The 22,648-nt window shown below is 32.2% G+C and overlaps 1 protein-coding gene across 1 annotated transcript; it reads left to right on the top strand.

Moving 5' to 3' along the window:
• Window positions 1-2,561: 2,561 nt before the first annotated feature.
• LOC143231780 (5-formyltetrahydrofolate cyclo-ligase-like) lies at window positions 2,562-20,464 on the top strand. The gene is made up of 4 exons (XM_076466425.1): window positions 2,562-2,892; window positions 6,654-6,787; window positions 9,902-10,029; window positions 17,836-20,464. The coding sequence occupies exons 1-4, from the start codon at window positions 2,767-2,769 to the stop codon at window positions 18,057-18,059; spliced, it is 612 nt and encodes a 203-aa protein (XP_076322540.1). The 5' UTR covers window positions 2,562-2,766; the 3' UTR covers window positions 18,060-20,464.
• Window positions 20,465-22,648: the final 2,184 nt, after the last annotated feature.

The following is a 22,648-nucleotide window of genomic DNA, read 5'->3' as shown; positions in this document are numbered from 1 at the left end:
ATTTAGAACGTTAAAGCTGATTAAAAATTAGTTGCGTTTCACTGTTGCTCAAGACAGACTGACATGTTGGTAAAAACGACAACTGACAACTGAAAGTAATTAAGCCTAAGAAGCACAGACGTCATTCTCATGTGTTTATTATCTCTGTAGTGCAAGATCATCACACTAAAAGTACGTAATAGAACATTACTTACACCACGACAGAAACGATTTATTTTCAATTGATAATGTTATAAGAGAAACAAGTTTCGCAAATGTCTTAAGTAAAAAACATGTATAAATAAATATATATATATAATATAAAATATCTAAAAAATAATATTTTAAATAAGGCAGTAGTAATTACCAAAAAGTTATTAATTTGTATTAAAAAAATCAAAGCCAGACAATAATTACAAGCCTTTTAACCATGACGATAACTTCCTATTAGGCACTTCAGGTATGAGGATATTGTCCTACACGTGAGGTAAATGGCCTATAGAGATAAATGCCCTAAAATCTTGTTTCGCACTGTGAATTTTGACTCCATAATTAACAACTTTATCAGAAAGAAGGCCAAGAAAGTGAGCCTTTCAATGACACAATTAATAAAGTTAATATACGTGCCGTTGATCTCGCCTGGTCAACAGAACTGGAAAGCATACATATTAATTTAATGATTAGAACGAAGTTTGAATAAATGGATAAAAGTTAGACTTGTTTACAACACAGCATATGTTGGGCCAAGGGTAACTGGCTGTGGTTAAAGCTTTTATGAATTGGCTTGAATGCATTTGTTTTTGTTTATTTTTAGCGTAAACCTACACAAAGGGATTTAAGCTTAAAGTCCATAGATTTTACAACTGACCCACTTGGAAAGGGTTAAGTTTCTGATGCTTTAAGACTTTCATCACTATGGCATCGTTTGTTGGCCCGACATGGTCAGGTGGGTTAAGGCGTTCGACTGGTAATCTGAGGGTCACAAGTTCGAATCCCCGTTGCACCAAACATGCTCGCCCTTTCAGCCGCGAGAGCGTCATAATGTTATGGCCAATCCCACTATTCGTTGGTAAAAGAGTTGCCCAAAGGTTGGCAGTGGGTGGTGATGACTAGCTGCCTTCCCTCTAGTCTTACACTGCTAAAATAGGGACAGCTGCGTAGATAACCCTCGTGTAGCTTTGCGCGAAGTTCAAAACAAACTGTAGTGTAATACATTGCAGGACAGTGTGATATACTACACTTGTTTATACACGGTGTTACAGCTTTCTGTAAAGTGACAGTATCTTAGTTATTTGGATTTGGGCCATATGACACATTCTACAATTACTAAACATTTTATTAGAATGTATAATTAGTGAACACACTGAAATTGTTCAGTGTTTCAAAATGAGGTCGCCTAAAGGGTTTAGAAAAACGTTTAAGACGAGTTGGGCAAAATCCTCATGATGAACGAAATTGAAATGGGCAGCTACATGGTTCAGAACGATCGTTGAGTAGAAATTCTTGGAGGACTAATCTACAGAAGTAACTCAGATACAAAAAGACAACGTATTGAAAGACGAAAGTTTTTCGTCTTCAAACGACGCCAACACTTTTTCCATAAATGCCATTATCAGTTTTGTGGTTGCTTTGCGTTTATATTCAGTTTGTTTTGGAAACGTGTTTAAAATACAGTTTTTTCTTAGAGGGCGCAGATGAGATTTTTAGTTACACGTAAACTTTACTAACTCGTTTCTGGAAATGAATGCTCTTAATTCTCATGTAAATTATTTATAAACACAAGTAAATACTTTTTCTTCAATACGTTTATTACTTGTTGCTGTGTTATTGTTGTTTTTTTCTTGCGGGGCATTTATGCTGTAGTTTTATTTAAAAAATAAACCCAAATCGACGTCTGATTGTTAGGGAGCTTGCTGAAGAGTGTGGGATATCAGTTGGATCTTGTTACGAGATTTTGACCGAAAAATTGAAGATGCACCGCGTTACTGCGAAATTCAGCCCTCAGAACTCGTGAGTTTTTGGCCAAACACTCGATCACTGTTCTTCCCCACCTCCCCTACTCACCTGACCTTGCTCCTTGCGATGTTTTCATGTTCCCCAAACTCAAAAGATCCTTGAAAGGAAGAAGATTTGAGACGATTCCCGATATTAAGGCAAATGCGACGAAGGAGCTGGAGGACATTAGAAAAGAAGCGTACCAGGACTGTTTCAACAAGTAGAAACACCGTTGGGATAAGTGTGTGCGTTGGGGAGGAGAGTACCTTGAAGGGGTCCCAGACCTGTAACTTCTGAATAAAGTACATTTTGTTTTATGACGTCAGTCCGCGTATTTTTTGAACAGCTCTCGTATAACCATTATGTAGCTAATGCGCTTATTAAAAACCACACGTATATATATATAAATATAATGTGTATGTGTGGTTATCAAAAAACGGGGATATTTGAAAAAAATCATTAAATAAACAATTACCTATCTTAATCGTATCAGAAATTATATGAAATGGTTAGAATAATCATAAATAACATATACTAGAGTGGGAAAATTATACACTCGAATTATAATAAAAATAGTAGGCTTAAGTGAAGTGGTGCTGAATGTACCACTTGTGTTTGTTGAGCAGCACGCCACTAGAGGGAATATAAGATTAATTGAGAAGCATAGCGCAACTGATTAATTATGTAACTCACATAGCAATTTATATACATAGCGTAAGCAGTTGAAGTTGGAATCAGACAGTTAGAGTAATCGAAACAGTTGTACTTTACCGTTTTTATAATATTCACTCAATGAATTCTGCTGCTTCTACAGCACTTCGAGCAGCTAAAGAAGCTTTAAGAGTTGAAGTTAGAAAAAAACTTCTTTCCATGTCTAAGGACGAGAAAATTAGACAGACAAAGCTCGTCACAGAAAAGGTTTGATATTTTAACCTTGTTACTGATGTTATAAAAATACTTTCGATTTCCCGGTTTTTGGTTGACATATCGGTACTTCAGCTTTTCGTCTAAGTTGGAAAAGTTAACAGTAGTATGAGAAATTCATGATGACGAGAAACCCACTTGAAGTAAAAATGTATCACAAGACAGCTGGTACGGGTATTAAAACTTTAATTAAAATAAAGTACAGAATAGTTTTTCGATCTTAATTACAGTTTTAATAACTATATCAGTCGTCTTTAGAATACAGTAGTATGGGCAGTTACAATTTACAGTCACGCTAAAAGTTAGTTCACACTAAATCACGTAAACAGTAACCTTTATATTCCGAGTTTTGGACTAATAAAAGTTAATGAAAACAGAATATTACAGGATTATATGTAATGGAATTTCGAATAATAAAATTGCGATGTTGGAGAGTACCATTACTTGTAATGATTCAATGAGTTTTACTATTAGTAGCTTGCTCCAAAGCAAGTTGTTGTGTGATTCCAGTTTGATGGCAGCGGTTATAAGCGGTGTGGTTATAAGCTTGTGCTGGTTATAAAAAAAGATTCGGTAGAGAACTGATATTTCGTTTTCATATGTATTTTTTCTACTTTAGTGTCTATCGAGCATTATAAGTAGTCTATGTTTAGGTAAGGAATTGTAGGGTTAATGGTAAAGTAATAAATATTGTAAGATATTATTTTACTAGAAGTTGAACCATAAAAGTATAAGGTGTGAAATTAGTTTTAATACTGAGATTTGTAGAGACTGTGCTTTAGATATGGGTGTGTAATAGTTTGAGAAACCATTGTTGTTGTACAGAAGGGAGAAAAAATGTTTATAAAATAAAAAATACTGTTTTTTTTTTTCTGTGGTGAAAGTAGTTTTGGATTATATGTACAAGAATTTTGAACAAAGATTGTACATATAGAAAAAACAAAAGGATAATTGTCCCACTGAACTCAGCTGTAAACAACAACTTTAAAAAATCTTATTTACATATATAAGAAAGTTTTGAAATAATACAAACTAATAGCAAAAAAAAAAGAGAAACTACATCACAGGCAACCCATTTCAATAGCAAAGGAACCAAAACACTACATAATACAAAGATTAAAACCTTTTTTTCAAGGGGTTTTAATAGCCTTGCTGTCTGTGATTGAAATAGGTTAAAATTGTATCTGTAATACTATGCCTTGTGTTGTTTTCTTTAATAATGGAATTATTTTGGCATGTTAAAAAGAATGAAGGGTGGGCTGTCCCCTTGAATGGAATCTTATTTTAAGTGTAAGGAAAGCTAGGTTAATGTTTTGTTTTTGTTTTTATCTGTAGTACAGAAGAATTACAAATAACTGATTTTAAATGATCAAAATTAATAGTGGTTTGAACATTCTTCACATACAGTGTGAATAGTGAATAAAGTGTAATATTTTAAATTACATACGTTTTTGTATAGATTAATCAATATAAATGATCACCAATGAGAATTGGTTATATCATTTAGTGTCATGCAAAATAATCAGTTAATCATAATTATTATTGAATCTATTAATATTACACAAATAATTACTAATAAAAATAGTAAAAAATAGTAAAAAGTGTTTCCAGTTATTACTGTATTTAATTATTCCAACTATCCAAGCAATCAAAATATTCCATTTAAGATTTCTCATTATCACTTTTGATTAGTTAAAGGTTATTCACACATAAATTAGTGTTACAATCCATGCAAGCAATCTCATACTTAGAAATAATGTTTCTGGTTATCAATGTTTTTGATTATTCCAACTGTTCAAATCTCATATGAATGATGAAGTTGTTAAATGGAATGATGATTGATTAATTAATTAATTACTAAATTCCATCAATTACCCAGATCTATGTGGCACACAGTGAAAACATTATATAAGTGACAGTTGTGGTGATTTAGGACTTTTATGTCTTAAAATAATTTTTGATGAAAATGAAGTTGCAAATTTTGATGACTGATCACCTAATCCTTACACATTGGTCATATGTTCTGTCAACATTTTGCTTAAACTACTGAATAGCAGTTATTTTTAACCTTATAACCTCTGCTCAGTTTTTATAACTCATGATTTGTCACTATCAATATTATTTTTTGAATAATGCTTACAATAGAAACAAACAGTTTTATCTTAGATGCAGAAATAAAATTATTCTCTCAACAATATTGTGCACTGTTGCATCCAGTGAGAATTCTTATCTTAGAAACTCTGAGCTCCACTGTATTCACACTTTAATGATATACTTGTATCCATTTTATGAATCCCAGCTGCAAGAAATCTCTTACTTTCTACATTTTGTTTTCTTTCCTTACTAACTTTGACATTTTTTTGATAAATATTTTAATGATAAAGGTTGACTTTGAATATTTTGTTTTTATTTTAGAGATTAGTATAATTAGTGGAATAGCCTAGAGTGATCAACAGGTAATCTGTTATTATTGTACTTAAATTATGCACATTTATGTATATAATAACTAAACATTAAAGGATGACAGAGGACCTACTGATCCACCAAGGACATTGCATCCAAACTAAACAGCAAAATTCTCAAAACAAGAACAGACAAAAAGTGCAAACAAATGTACACTCAAAATTTAATTAATTATTTTTGTTATGTTACCTTTAACTGACTACAGGGTTTGCTTGGGAATGAATTTTTTTTTTTTTTCAAATTACAATGGATCCCAGTTCATTATTACAATTTTAGATTAATTAGGAATGGAATGACTAGTTGTACATATTAATATTATTCAAGAGCTGTTTTTATATACAGTTTAAATATTGTAAATATATATTACAGTTTAGTATGTCTGTAACCAGATGTGGTCTTTTCAGAAGAATCGATTTCCTGACAATTATTTGATGGGCAAGGCAATAACTAACAACAAATTCACTCAAGATATAAGGGGAGTTTTAAATTGTATACAAAATGCATATATTGTAGACATTTAAATGACAATAAAACGATTTTTATGACATAACACAAAATACAGCCCGAGTACAAAAGTGGAGAATTGCCTGTACTAGATCAGTGACTAGTTTGTTGGCTTTTTGTCTCTCAAGATGAAACTCTTCTGAACTAGTTAAACTTGCTCTCTTTGTCCAGTAAACATCATCATCTCAAGTTCTTTATTTTCTCATCTTATTAGTCAGCTGTATCGTTCAAACAATGTCAAACTGAACAAGCAAGTGATATTATAGTGTAGTCTTACAAACATGGGTGTTATATGTCACTGCAATATGATCTTGGACAGAATAGGCTATAAAGAATGAAGAAACATAATAACTTATGCAAGGCAATTTTAATGACTTTCTGGATCATGTGTTGTTGCTATAAAGCAATGAAACTAAATAACAAAATTTTAAAATTTCAATATCCCAAAAGCAAGTAGAAAACATACAATATACCTGAATGTCACACAGATAGTTTCTGTATAAATAATAAGGTAAAGAAACTAATAAGAATGTTGCAAGGTATTATTTGTAGTTATATCCTTATTAAAAAAAATTATTGTAATAATAAGGATTAGTCACTCAAGACGTGCGATTCTTTTTTATCCATTTTTTGTTGGACATTTACTGTAAATTGTGCCTGAAAAACTTTAATATTCTGCCCTAAGATTTAAAGTTGCTTATTATATGACCATAAGATCTTTTCTTTAAAAGTAAAACTTATTTGGTTCCAGTATTCACAAGCTGATTGTTTCATGTATTTTGTCACAGTTGTTGAACTATGAGCGTTTCAAGAACAGTCGTAGAATTTCCTTGTACTTGAGTACCGAGCATGAGGTTCAAACACATGGAATCCTGGAAAAGATTTTGAATATGGAAAAGGAATGTTTTGTTCCTAAATATGAGTAAGTTTCAATTCTGTTGGCTTTTATAAATCATTTATGTATAATGGTGTTTATTTTCTGTCATACTTACTGTCTTCGTTGAAACCATTCTTTGATATAATACATCATCATAATGCTATTAAGACTATTCACTGACACAATACAGAATATTATTGTTAATAAGACCATTCACTGACACAATACAGAATATTATTGTTAATAAGACCATTCACTGACACAATACAGAATATTATTGTTAATAAGACCATTCACTGACACAGTACAGAATATTATTGTTAATAAGACCATTCACTGACACAGTACAGAATATTATTGTTAATAAGACCATTCACTGACACAATACAGAATATTATTGTTAATAAGACCATTCACTGACACAATACAGAATATTATTGTTAATAAGACCATTCACTGACACAATACAGAATATTATTGTTAATAAGACCATTCACTGACACAATACAGAATATTATTGTTAATAAGACCATTCACTGACACAATACAGAATATTATTGTTAATAAGACCATTCACTGACACAATACAGAATATTATTGTTAATAAGACCATTCACTGACACAATACAGAATATTATTGAATATTATTGTTAATAAGACCATTCACTGACACAATACAGAATATTATTGTTAATAAGACCATTCACTGACACAATACAGAATATTATTGTTAATAAGACCATTCACTGACACAATACAGAATATTATTGTTAATAAGACCATTCACTGACACAATACAGAATATTATTGTTAATAAGACCATTCACTGACACAATACAGAATATTATTGTTAATAAGACCATTCACTGACACAATACAGAATATTATTGTTAATAAGACCATTCACTGACACAGTACAGAATATTATTGTTAATAAGACCATTCACTGACACAGTACAGAATATTATTGTTAATAAGACCATTCACTGACACAGTACAGAATATTATTGTTAATAAGACCATTCACTGACACAGTACAGAATATTATTGTTAATAAGACCATTCACTGACACAGTACAGAATATTATTGTTAATAAGACCATTCACTGACACAGTACAGAATATTATTGTTAATAAGACCATTCACTGACACAGTACAGAATATTATTGTTAATAAGACCATTCACTGACACAGTACAGAATATTATTGTTAATAAGACCATTCACTGACACAGTACAGAATATTATTGTTAATAAGACCATTCACTGACACAGTACAGAATATTATTGTTAATAAGACCATTCACTGACACAGTACAGAATATTATTGTTAATAAGACCATTCACTGACACAATACAGAATATTATTGTTGATAAGACCATTCTCTGACACAGTACAGAATATTATTGTTAATAAGACCATTCTCTGACACAGTACAGAATATTATTGTTAATAAGACCATTCACTGACACAATACAGAATATTATTGTTAATAAGACCATTCACTGACACAATACAGAATATTATTGTTAATAAGACCATTCACTGACACAGTACATAATATTATTGTTAATAAGACCATTCCTCTGACACAGTACATCATCTTGTTATTGAGACCATTCACTAATACAATAAATCATCATATTGTTGTTATTGAGATCATTCTGTAAAATAATAAACCATCATATTCTTATTGAAACCATTCTCTAATTTTGCATGTATGACATCTTTATATACTTTACATGCATAATGAAATCAACTATTAATCAACATAAACACTCTCTTATTTATTTTGCAATTCTAATATTTACTTGGCAAGAATTTAAGCTAAGATTCTCAGCTAAGAAAAAATAAATATGACATTTGTGTCTTGAAAGTTAACTCCTGAAGATGACATGGCGAATGTGGAAACAGTCCACATCCGAGATGTGTTTTTAATCATGTATCAATTTTAATGTTGTTTGTTGTTTATTACATAATTATTGTTGATAAAAACTTTGTTTTATCTACACACTTGTGCACTGAGTTTTCTTTTGCTGTTTATTATTATCGTTATTAGTTATTATTTCAATTAAGAATCCAAAGCATGAATTTTAGCATAAACTTTTAGCTTTTACATCTGACATCAGCGTAATTGAATACCACAAGGAAACCTGAGAGTTACTGATGGATCTGAACGTTATCCAAAAATCAATGTAATTTTGTACTCTCATCATTTTTCCCTGTTGCATCCTCACTGAGTAGCAAGATGTCTCTTGGTTATTGTCAAATTTTAATGCACTAGAATTGTGTTTTCAGTACTTATTTTTAATTGTAAACTATCTGTATGTGATGTGATTTATAAAAAACCCTTTATAAATGTTCAGTTAATAAAATACAAATTAGGCCTAACAAGATATGTAATCATTAACTGATGTATACATTAGTTTATATTTCTGACACTAGTCTTGTTGCACTTTCATTCTGATTCAGCTTGGCTCTTAATTTATTTACAAGTTTTCTTTGAGTGGTTGTTCATCATTTGCTATTCTGAATGTGTCAAAATTGTTTCCACATAATTGCAAGGCACTGTTGACGTCCTTGCACTATGGGCACTGGCATTCGTAAGTGACTTATCCATCATATCAGTCTTGCTCTTGAAAGTAAAATAGTTTTTGTTTATCCTCTTATTTGATTTGAATAAAATCCTAAGTTTGACTTGTAATATCTTTCCTCTCATTAGCACAGTTTATCACCTATTTTCAGTCTGCGCTTACTTATGAAGGAAAAGGTTATATAATTTGTTTTCTTAGGTTCTTCCATAGGCTGTTTTATAGGAGTGTTAGCACTTATAAAAAAAATTTTTTTCACCATATTTATGAATGTAGTTGGAAAGCTGTTTTCAGTACATGTATTTTGTATGTATTTAACCTCTTAAAACGGGCTGTGTGTACTGGATAACTGAGATTTCTTATCTACTTTATAAACTTTTTAAATAAGCAAAGTGATTACCACTGATATTAGATATAGAAATATTTAAAACTTAGTAACTGAAAGTATTCAGTCAATTGTAGAAATATTTATTCAGTTTATTGGAGATTACATGATGTTTATTTCTAATTTATACCTGTACACTTTATTAATGTGATAAAACATTTATTCTTTTTCTGCTTTTGAAGTCCAAACAGCCAACATATGTATATGGTCAAACTACATTCCACAGATGACTTGTCCAAACTTTCTGTGATTAATTGGAGCAACAGTGAGACTGCTGAGGATAACATTCTGGATGATGCTCTTGTTGCAGGTAAATCCATTCATTAATGTTGAAACATCAGTTTAAGATATTTTGATCATCTTAAGCTATAATCCTTTGTTACTTTAACTTTTAGTATTTCGCTGTTTGTTGTTATTGTAATAAGTAAGTGTGCTCATTTTGTAATAAGTCTGTGCAGACTAAAAAATCTGCATTTCTTGACACAAAATACAATATCTGATCAGGAAAACCAATAACACACAAAATGGAACAAAAATGTCGTACACTGGTGTTCTTTAACTCGGAAAGAAAGAAAATTCGCACCAAACACACTGGTTAAGTTTTTTTTACAACTTTATTCTTTCAATTGGGTTGTAAATTATGTCATTAAATATCTTTGTTGTTAAGTATTTCTAAATTAATAGGAAAATTATTAAATGTTCTTATGAATCGCATAATTGCATGTTTCATATAAATATACTTGAGATCCAGAGTGGCAAGTGGTTAATATTTTTTTTAGCAAAATGCATTTCGAAAGCTTCTTTTTTATAACACAAAATAGTGTTTGTTTGCTTTTTTAAGTTTACATTTGTGACACAAATATAATGAACAAAGGAAGTTTTCAATTTTTTAATTACTTTAGGAAGGCAAAACACAGCATAGCATTAGCAGTTGAATAATATTCCTTGCCCAGTATGAAAACCTGGTGTTTAATAATGTTTACATATTTATATTCACTCTCACAATTAAGACTAATATATCATTTGTTAATGGTTACTGTTTGTGCAACTAGGTGGTGCTATGTAAAATGTGATCTAACCCTTGATTTGTAGTTTTGAGTTAATGACAAAAATGTTTCTCTTTTCTTCAAACTTTTAATGATATTCATTCTAATTTTAATCAGTGGAGATCACTATTATGTGTTATGACAGAACACATAACAATAAATTATCTATTATGATTCAGAAATGACAGTAGTGGCTTAGGTCATTTTTGCCTGATGCAAATTTATCAAAATTACTACCTTTCTAACAGTATCAAGAAATGTAATAATATATGAATTGAATAGTTAACAAGTTGTTGTAGGTTAATGCAAAAAGACAAATACCAAAACAAGTGTTTTCACTCTTGTAATTAGTGCTTTTTGTTGTAGCACTCGAGGTAAAGAGATAGAATTAGTTGTCCTCAATAAAAATATCCAGTTCTCCATCAAAGCTGTCCACATCATCAGTGATGTACTCATCTTGAAGGATGGAATGGTAGGATGGCTTGCACTCATCTGGAATGAGACACATTAGGCCTCAAATCATCTTGCTCGGCCATTGTCACTTTTTCCTCTTCGGCCATGGGAAATGCAAGATTTCAGTGAAAGTAAAGCTGGGGTGTCCCCTGGTACAACATGTAATGGTAATCTGTTGGGCCATATTTTCAAATGAAGATGTCCCCATGAAGATGACATTGGGTTTACCTTTCCTGAATTGTATCTTGCATGTTATCAACCTGTTAACATTTTAAACCCCATTTTGATGGTTCTTTGATAATTTCTTTCTCCACCAATAAAAAATAAAAGTATACAAATCTACTGTTATGAGGGGGAGGGGAGAAGAGGTCAAAGGTGTAACTGATCCTCCCAGGTTCAATAAAATCAGACTTAAAAGTCCTATACAGTGAACAGAGATTACGTCTGGCAACTAATATCAAAACTTTGCATTGTGAAGTGCTATTCGCTGGTCAGAAGGAGAAACTGTATTGTGTTTTGCACTTGTTTCCACAACCTTATTCTGAAATAAGTACTGCCATGGAACTTGCTTTGAGTCACCAGTTAGTCGTAGTTTGTGAACACAAATCAGTTGAACATTGTGTTAGTGTAATTATTCAAATAGGGAAAAAAATATGTGCAACAATTAATATAAGAAGGTGCTAAGAGTGCTGTGGACACCCATTTGCACCAGAAAGATGACAAAATGAGGTGTAACTGAGATGAGAGAAATATATAAACACAGATAGACATGCATTTCTAAACCTTTTCAGAACATTTATTTTTTTGGTCTTCAAAGTCGTTCTGCAGAAGTGATTTAACCCTCACTGATCACTTTTACATAACTGATATCCTTGATAGCATGAGTGCAGGCAGGACTTTCCTATCTCTAGAAGCACTCTGAAGGGATTAGGTGATGGTAGTTTTTTACGTTTTTTGCTGCTGCTCTGTTGTTGCATCTTTTGTCCTATAAAACGTTGTCCAAATTCTTTAAAAAGTGATATTCAGTTGGCAGTAGGTCTGGAGAGTAAGAAGGTGGAGGCAATGTTTCTCATTTCTTTGAGATTTTCCAGCGTGGCCGAGCATTTTCCAGCGTGGCTGAGCATCATTGTGAAGCAAGATTGGTGCTCTTTGATTGGCTAATGCTGGCATTTCTTCACACAGCTTTCTATGAATTTCTTCCAATATTTGACAGTAAACTTTTGCAGTGATATTTTAGCCTTGGTTCAGCAAGCTGTAATGGATAATACTGGCCACAGATCACCATACAATGACCATAATCTTCTGTTGGTGAAACTTTGGGAAGTGTTTTGGAGCCTCTTCACGGTTGAGCCATTGTGCAGATCGCTTTCTGTTGTTGTAAAGGATCCACTTCTAGTCACAATTCCATCAAGAAATCTGTCATTTCTTTTACACAAAATAAGCATAGAGCACAATTCGAAATTACAACTTTTCTGATTTTCACTGTGTTCGTGTGGAACCCACTTGTCAAGTTCTTTTACTTTTCCAATTTGTTCAAGATGGTCCAAAATTGTAGAAATGCTAACATCTAATCCTTGTGCCATTTCTTGAACAGTTTGGTATGGGCTTTTTTTCCACTAATGCTCTCAGTTGGTCGTTTCCAACAAGAGAAGGATGTCCTCTGCCCTCCTTATCTTTAAGACTCACATCTCCATTATGAAATGTTTGGAACCAACTCTGTACTGTACCTATGTTCCTTCGTCCCATGCTTGGTTGATATTGTGTGCTGTTTATGATGTATTATAACCAAGTTTGAATTCACGCACAACTTTCCTTTTCCCAACATTGATTGTAAGGATCTGAAATATTGGAAATAAAGTTTTAGATAAAAACTACTAATTAATAGAATAAAAAATTTAGTTTTTCAATGGTATGAAGTCGTTAAAAGACAGGTTTATTATCCTTATAAATGACTAACATCTTGATATAAAAATCCACCATTATTTTTCAAACAACCTAATGCATTGGAGGGTGTAGGCTTTGTGTTGTAATTATGTGTTAATAATTGTAATGTTCCACAGTTAAAGATGGTTTTTTGTGGTACAATTTCTTTTATATTACTATTGCGTACTTTCAGAACTTTTAAGACATTAAATGTATTTATATATGTTTTTCTTATTCATATTGTATGCATTTTGTTATGTTTTTCTTTTTTGCACACCAAGTTTTGTCTGTCGTTCCTAAAATACTAACTAATGATGTTACATTTTTTCAAGGCCCAGTACAGTCAGGTGGTTAAGACACTCGACTCGTAATCCAAGAATCGAGGGTGCAAATCCCCATCACACCAAACATGTTCTCCCTTTCAGTCGAGGGTGCATTATAAGGTTATGGTCAATCCCACTATTTGTTGGTAAAAGGTGGTGGGTGATGATGACTAACTATCTTTCCTCTAGTCTTACACTACTAAATTAGGGACAGCTAACACAGATAGCCCCTTGTGTAGCTTTGAGCAAAAATAAAAAACGAAACATTTTTCCAATGTCCATTCTTGCCATGTACCTTTTAAAGCAGTCGCCCTTTTTATTGAAGCAAATGTATCTAGATGTAACAACAAACGAGTGTTATTTAGCTCTGTATATTCTAACCAATCCAGAATGTGATTATAAAATGCTACCTCCTTTACTTTCACAATACCTCACTTATCTAAATGTCACTGTTCGTACAGGTTAAATGTGTAAGTGTACTTTGTTTCTGTTTATTGTAGTACTTCTTATTGTTTAAACATGCTAAATTACATTAATTTTGAACCACTGTAACCTTTATGGAACTCACAAAATACATGTCGTTATCTGTTTTGACTGAAAGAGGTGAAACATGTTTTTAATTGTGTATCAATTTTAATGCTGTGTGTTATTTGTTACAGTAAAAATTACACACTTTTTTAGTGTAATATCACATGCATTTGTATTCAATGTGTAGACTCCTATTTTCTCAATTTAATAGTATTAGTACAAATATGTTACTTGAGAGAGAACTTCTGTTTGCTTGTTCAGTATTAAATGCCTTCTTCTTGAAGCTGTGTGGTTAACCTTTTATTATTCACTATATTTTCTTTTCTGAGGGTAAAATATTATGGAAAATATACTTGTTACTTATGAAACTTTCAACACATCTCAAAATCTGTGATCTCTCTTTCTTGGTCACACATAACCTACATAAGCGAAACAAATAAAAGTGACGGTATCCTTTCTGTATCAGACATTTTGATATTTTTAATACACTAAAGCTTTTGACTAAACTCAGTGTGAAATATGAAGTTACAAAAGAAAACAAATTCAGCATTTTAATCGATTGTGTGCGAGGTTAGCCCTATATTGGAGAAGGAATATTTACTATGCATATCTATATGAAATGTGGCATGCATTTAGTAAATGTAAAGTTTGTTGTACCCAATATATCAGGTGTGCTACTAAGCATTTCTACTCAAGATATGTCTGTGAATTAATGACATAAATCTGATTCAGACAAATCAGAGTACAAGGTGATGTTCGCGTGAAAATTAAAAGCACTTTTGTCCATCATACAGTTTACAAATTGAGTTAACATAACCTCTAGAACCTTAAGAATGAATATCTACAGCTTTATCAGTATTCCTGTATACTCTTTCTGGAGCTCTGCATCACATAGTGCTACTAAACCAGTAGTGTAAGGTAAAATGAATATTTGATAATAATATCTTCAAATATATAATATCTTGTTAAGTAGTACTCTGTAAAAGGTCGTGGTATGCACACATTAACCCCACCTGTGAACTTAGGGTTAAACAAGGGATAATAAAACACAGGAGTATTGAAATTTTTTTGTTGAAAATCTCCTTAGTTTCTAACTTCCAACTAGTTATTGTTCTTATGAAACTGCAAGTTAAGACAAATATATCTGGGACTTAATAATGTTTTTATATTAGATTAAGAAACTTCTCAGAACTGTTTTTGCAGCAAATTTCAATTGATATTGAATTTTTCTCTTCTGATTTGCACCATTTGATTTGGAAGCGAGAGATGACAATATCCCAGTTGTTGATATTTGTGTTTCATTTTCACCATGCCCTTTTAACAAATTGCTATATTTGTATAAAGCAATATTTAGGTTCTTTTTGAGTGGAGTTTATGTTGTAGGAAGTGTTAAGTAGTTATTGGAGAAATGAGTTATAGTGATAAGGAAACTAAATATACAACGTTGAATGAGTTGTTTAACTTTTGTTGTCTTAAAAATCACATATCCTTCACCTGGTATTTTGAACATAAAAATAGATGTATTATTTTACAAATGAGTTCTATCAAGATTTCATATAAAAATCCTTTAAAACTTGAGCAGGTGAATAAAAGTAAGTGTGTGTGCTAATAATTTTGAGCTTTTTACAGTGCTTTGACATAGTAAGAACTGAAATCTGAAGCATGTAAGTTGTTCAGTGTTAGTGGCTGATAAGTAAATCTTGCATGACGTTATACTTTGGGCAGGGTTGAATTTAGGGTTTTATAATGGGACACAGTTGCCCTTGATCCACCTGATTGAAGGAGTACTCTGATTAATCCTTAAGCAGCAGCCATAATCAACTCATACTGCCATCTACAACACTCCTGCTGTTTAAGGGTTAAGGGAAAAATAGAAAATTAGTCAAAAACTGCATGTCTCTTTAGGAAATCTCTTTTTGTAGCTGTTTCATTATACAAATGGCAGTTTTATTCATTTCATATAAACCTGTTACTTTTAGTTTTTCATTAGCATGTTCTTTTTATAAGTATTAGAATTATTATTTTATATATTATCTATGAACTGCTTGTGTTTGTATGTTGATGAAACTGTAGTTAACAAGCACTATTGAATTGTTTGATTTATGAAGTTCAGGACTTCTCTAAAAAAGTTGTCCAGTGTCCATCGAGTCCTGTAAATGTAGGACGTGACAAAAACATATCTTATTGTGAATGAAGGAAAGGTTTAATAAGACTGGAAGTATCTTTAGTTATTATAAGTAAGTATGCAGGAACACTGTATTAAATATGTTCACTATCATGATTATTTTTAATTCAGAAATAAGTAGTTAGCTTGCTTTGATTAGAAGTTAGCATTAGACACTGTATTATGAAGTACTGTAAAAAGTTTATTATAAGTAGTTATTGAGATCTGTATTTTGTATAGTTGACTAGTTAGTTACTATAAAGTTTTATTTTAAAAAATAGTCGAGCTTCTTGGTAGTAACTAGCAACGAAATGTAGCTGAAATAAGAATACAACCTTTTCAGGTGATATCTGTTATTGGTCACATGAAGACCCATAGTATCTGTTATTGGTCACATGAAGACCCATAGTATCTGTTATTGGTCACATGAAGACCCATAGTATCTGTTATTGGCCACACGAAGACCCATAGTATCCGTTATTGGCCACACGAAGACCCATAGTATCCGTTATTGGCCACACGAAGACCCATAGTATCCGTTATTGGCCACACGAAGACCCATAGTATCCGTTATTGGCCACACGAAGACCCATAGTATCCGTTATTGGCCACACACGAGACCCATAGTATCCGTTATTGGCCACACGAGACCCATAGTATCCGTTATTGGCCACACGAAGACCCATAGTATCCGTTATTGGCCACACGAAGACCCATAGTATCCGTTATTGGCCACACGAAGACCCATAGTATCCGTTATTGGCCACACGAAGACCCATAGTATCCGTTATTGGCCACACGAAGACCCATAGTATCCGTTATTGGCCACACGAAGACCCATTGTATCCGTTATTGGCCACACGAAGACCCATTGTATCCGTTATTGGCCACACGAAGACCCATTGTATCCGTTATTGGCCACACGAAGACCCATTGTATCCGTTATTGGCCACACGAAGACCCATTGTATCCGTTATTGGCCACACGAAGACCCATTGTATCCGTTATTGGCCACACGAGGACCCTTGGTATCCGTTATTGGCCACACGAGGACCCTTGGTATCCGTTATTGGCCACACGAGGACCCTTGGTATCCGTTATTGGCCACACGAGGACCCTTGGTATCCGTTATTGGCCACACGAGGACCCATTGTATCCGTTATTGGCCACACGAGGACCCATTGTATCCGTTATTGGCCACACAAAGACCCATTGTATCCGTTATTGGCCACACGAAGACCCATTGTATCTGTTATTGGCCACACGAAGACCCATTGTATCTGTTATTGGCCACACGAAGACCCATTGTATTGTTATTGGCCACGAAGACCCATTGTATCCGTTATTGGCCACACGAAGACCCATTGTATCCGTTATTGGCCACACGAAGACCCATTGTATCCGTTATTGGCCACACGAAGACCCATTGTATCCGTTATTGGCCACACGAAGACCCATTGTATCCATTATTGGCCACACGAAGACCCTTAGTCAGTGTCATTATTATATCAATTCATCACACTTGTTATTTTCATAAAATATTATTAATAAATATTTTTTAACAAAATCAATATCAATTTTGAGAAGTTTTGATTATCATCTGTTTTATTCATTTGATTAGTTTGAAAATGTTTTACAGAAACTGTTGACATGTATGCTACTTTTGGTTTCTTCTTTAGGTGGGCTAGATCTCATGGTGATCCCAGGTTTGGCTTTTGACAAAAGAGGTGGTCGTATTGGAACTGGCCACGGCTATTATGATGCGTACATCGATCGATGTTTGCACGATCCTCATGGTCGTCCCTACCTTATTGGTTTAGCATTTCAGGAACAGATTTTACACAGTATTCCTATGGATGAACATGATATTGTTACTGATGATGTGCTGTATGCAGATAAGTAGAACATGTTTGTCACTGAAATAAAGTATTCAGTTTTAATTAATAGCCTTACATATATATGTGCTTCATTTTTAGCATGGTTTGCATTTAGACTTGCATTATAGTCATCAGCAAGAGAATTGCTTAGATCCTGATGTATAACACTAAACTTTGCCATAGCTCTTGTCAATTAACTTCTGAACAATGAACCAGTTGATATAAATTATGTTTCTCTTAATAGTTTATTTTGATCAGAATTAGAATTAGCTGACACTTGTGGATTTTACCAGTGGGTATAAATTATGACTTGATATCTTATTTCATCAGATTTGTCTGGCTTTTGTGAATTTTAATGTTTACAAATGAGCATCTTCTAACATAAACTGTTGTATATTATTCTATTTCATTCTTGAAATTAATCCTCGAATTTTTGAAAATACTACACTACAACCTAGATGCATGCAGATCTAACCTTAGCAAGTAGATCTGGGTATCTTTATATTAATTTTGTTTTCTATAGACTCGACTATCTGAAGCCTTCTTTACATAGTTAGCCCTGTCAGACTTGAGACACACTCTGTACAAGTATCAATTTAAGTATAAAACAAGATATAGTAATTCAGGAAACTATATTTTCAAGAAACTTCACATTTTTGCTGCTAAAAAGAAAACGGATATGGAAACCGAGTTCTCTTAAGGTGAAACAGTTTGAAGACCGAGATAGATATGCCAAAGTGAAAGTTTATTAGAAGTTTAACATTTGGTTCATGTTATACAAATGCTTGTTAATTGTAGTAACTTATGAGAGAAAATAAACAATAATTTAATAATATGATAATGTTACAAGGGATATACTGGGGACATCCAAATGTCTAAAACTGGGTTTGGACTCGTGTATTTAAACACAAGTATATAAATATCAGTGTAATAGACATTTGCATTGCATTTTTCCAAAGTAGTGATGTATCCACCAATCAAACTTTTTATAGTGAGCATATTTTTTGCCAGATGTTTATTTTTAATGTTTTTGTTAATATTTCTGTATTTTTCTTACTTGTTTTAAAATTTAATTGTAAAATTATTGAAATTGTTTTTACACCAGTTGTTTTCAAAGATCACCTTTTTCTGTAATTTTCCCTTAAATTAAAATGTTTCTGATATTTTTAGTATATAGTATTAATTATTCTTTGTGACATTTTTAACTTACTAGATTCTTATTCCAAGCCTTTTAAAAGCATTAATGTTTTTTTTCCTAAATACAAAACATTTAATTGATGCATTTGTACGATAAGCAACCGATCTTTTTGATTTCAGGTACTCTGATTGAAATTAGATTTCTGTCTAACCAGAGTAACTTCAAGAACTTAAAATGTGTACTTTCACATTCTTAGAATGTGTAAAATGGAATGACTTCTTATAAAGATTGATAATTTTGTGTAGTTGTGATTTGTAGGTTTTTAGTTCAATTGCAGTAACTAGAGGCACATGAAATGTTCTGAAAAGAGAGTTGTGTGTTGACCTAGAGTAAGAAGCTGAACAACACATAAGTTGTTTTTAACAACTAGTAAGTTGTGTGTTAGAAAAAAAAGATAAAACTTGAAAGATGTTAATCTAAAAAGTGATTTATTGAACATTTCAAGCCAAAACCTTCATTGAGTGATATTTAACCATTTTGGCACTGAATAACAACTTTTAATGTTTGGCATGGTGCTGAATATATATGTTTGATACTTCAACTAATTACGGTATCAGTACTAAAAGCATGATATCTCGGCAATAACTCAACAAAAGTCCCCGAAATATTCAGTAATTGTACCCAATTCTATATATGTTAAATTCAAGACATAGAAGAACAGGAATAAAGGAAGGTCGCCTGCTGCGCTGAGCCTTCAAGTTGACTGAGGTTGCCAACCTCGCCGAAAGGGTTAAACAGTCCAAAGTATGTCAAATCATTATTAAATAAATCACCTTCTAAAGTTACTTCTTCCTAGTGGATCTATATTGTGACATTTTTTTTTGTTTTAAACAGTTTGTATTAATGCTTCTATTTTATTGGTTTCGGATTATCAGGTGCTATTATTATAGTACTCCTATGTAATCGTGTTTATATTTCTCAAGGGTAAATGTTTGTTGTCAACTGTAGGATTTAATTCACTGATTTTGAAGAGAAATGGTCTGTTATTGTCAGTGACTATCCTGGTATTAATTACATTTTAAGATTATGTTTTGTATTGGTTATGACACCTGTACAAATTGTATATTTTGTGTAGTATTGTACTTACAACAGGACTGTGATGAATTGTTATGATGGGTGTGGGTGTAAATATAACAAAATTGTGTGTGAAAATCTTAATTCAAAATCTTGCTAATAAGTTAAAGAATTGCATGTACTTGTAATGAAGATTGAAATAAATTCTTGCCACTACAAGCAATATTCTTAATTAATTTATATTCAAAGCTATAACTTGTGATGTATTGTCTTTAACTTGTTTCCTTTTAATGTACTCTCTATGCACAGTGTGTGCTGAGGAATTTGGCTGTCTTCTTCAAAAACATTATTTAAAAAAATGAAGTTAAATGAACTGCAGGCTTTATTTACTTGAAGAATGGACTATCATTGGAAATGTATACAAAACATCACAGTTTTCGATTCACTGTTTCTCCTAAAAATGTGTCTCGAGGTTCCATCTAGTCGTGTTTTTCCATCGATTTTGTTGTACTCATATAAGGTTCATTGGAAATTTATATTAATTTATCACATATGATGACATGTTTTTCATACTTTTGTCGCTACCAGGACTTTATTACCAAAGCTCTGGCACCTGTTTTCAGTTTGTTAAATGAAAAATCTCTATCAAAGTAATTGTTTCATTTGTTAATATATGTTGGTGTGAATTATATAGTATAAATTTATTAGTATTAAATAAAGAACCCTGGAGATTGGATGTGCCACATTTTAGTGATTCTGCAAACCTGTCTATCTGTAAAATTGAAAATCTGACCTACATTTTAAAGTAAACATGCTTATTGCCTCTTCATTTGCACCATATGACAAAAAAAAAAATTGTAGTTATTGTTTGTATCAAACTAACAAAGTTTTCCTACATATTATTGTGGCCTGGCACGTTCTTGACAGCTTGACTTGCAAGTTGCACGTTTGATTTCCATCACTGAACATGTTTGCACTTTCTGCCATGGGGACCATAATGATATTATGGTAAATTCCACTATTTGATTACAGTAGCCAAGAGTTATCAACTAACTTACTTTACTTTATCGCTCTAAAATTAGGAACAGCTAGTGGAGGTAGTTCTTAAGTAGCTTTGTGCAAAAATTCAGCAACATACAAACTAACCTAAATGTTATAAATACATTTTTAAGAATGGGATATTTGTGCATTTTCAGAAAGTGTTTAAAACACATTAAGTGAATAGTTTCGGTGATTTTCGTATTTATAAATAAAACTCGAATTAAAAACAAAACTTCTAAATATCAGTTGATAAGTTTCTGTTAGAACAAGTGCAAGTTCTTCCATTACAAACATTACATATTATCAAGTTAATAATCTCCATGTTAATATTTTTAATGGTTGATCATTAGTGTAAAAAATGAATTAACGCAGTCAAATGAAATGTAGCTTTCACAGTAGAGTTTGTATAAAAAACTATTCAATCCACAACAAATAATATATTAGTAAGAAAGGTTTGTACTAAACATTAAGCACTCTTCTTAAATCAACAGAGTTTGAACTTATAACCATAATGAGTGTCAAATGCCGTTTCGTAAAACATACGGGTTAGTTATTCAGTAAATAATGTTCATTTCCTTACGAAAACAGACCTGCACCCGTCAAAAGCATTAGGGTTTCAACGTTTTGGTAATGTAAGTTACAAGAGCTGGTGAAAGTAAAGAGAATGTAATATGTCAACCACGCTATATATGTTACATCCAATGCCAACGAGGCCTTTCCGATTATATCTACGCTCCTCAGGCCTGCCGGGATACAACGCTCACAGTGGCCAAGAGATAATTTAAATCATCAGATATTTGAACAAAATCTGTTTAGGTATGAACTTGATTTTAATCAGTGTAATTTAAATCATAACACATCAGAATTATATTTAACATTTTTATTAATAATATCAGATCATTTTATTGAACAACAATTTTTCATTATTATTACTGTTTACTTTCAGTTTCATTTTACTCATAATTCAAGCTGCGCAATTTAAACGGCCATAAATATCCTTACGTTGTTCCCAAAGAAAATAAATGCACTTTACTAAATAAATACGAAACTAATTGAAATTGCACAACTCTACTATCTTATAACTTGAAACACTTTATCTTACTTTGTAATTAAATTATGTATAACGTTTACTAGAATTTGGTTAGTTGGTGAGTAAACGGAAGTATTCGTGCTACTTATTAGTAAACGCGTAGTTACTGAAGTTTTTCATATGAGGAAATATGTCTATAATTTTAGTTAAGTCACTGAGTCTGTTGACGAAATGTATAGGTATTTTCTAATGACTGAATTTCAAAAGCATTGGATGTTAATTTCGAGGCCACAGGCCAAATCACACCAATTCGTATGTGCCGTTGTTACATT

Source organism: Tachypleus tridentatus, chromosome 11, assembly GCF_004210375.1.
Source record: "Tachypleus tridentatus isolate NWPU-2018 chromosome 11, ASM421037v1, whole genome shotgun sequence".
Lineage (NCBI taxonomy): Eukaryota > Metazoa > Arthropoda > Merostomata > Xiphosura > Limulidae > Tachypleus > Tachypleus tridentatus.
The sequence above is the reverse complement of the archived record's forward strand: the minus strand, read 5'-3'. Positions and strand labels throughout refer to the sequence as shown.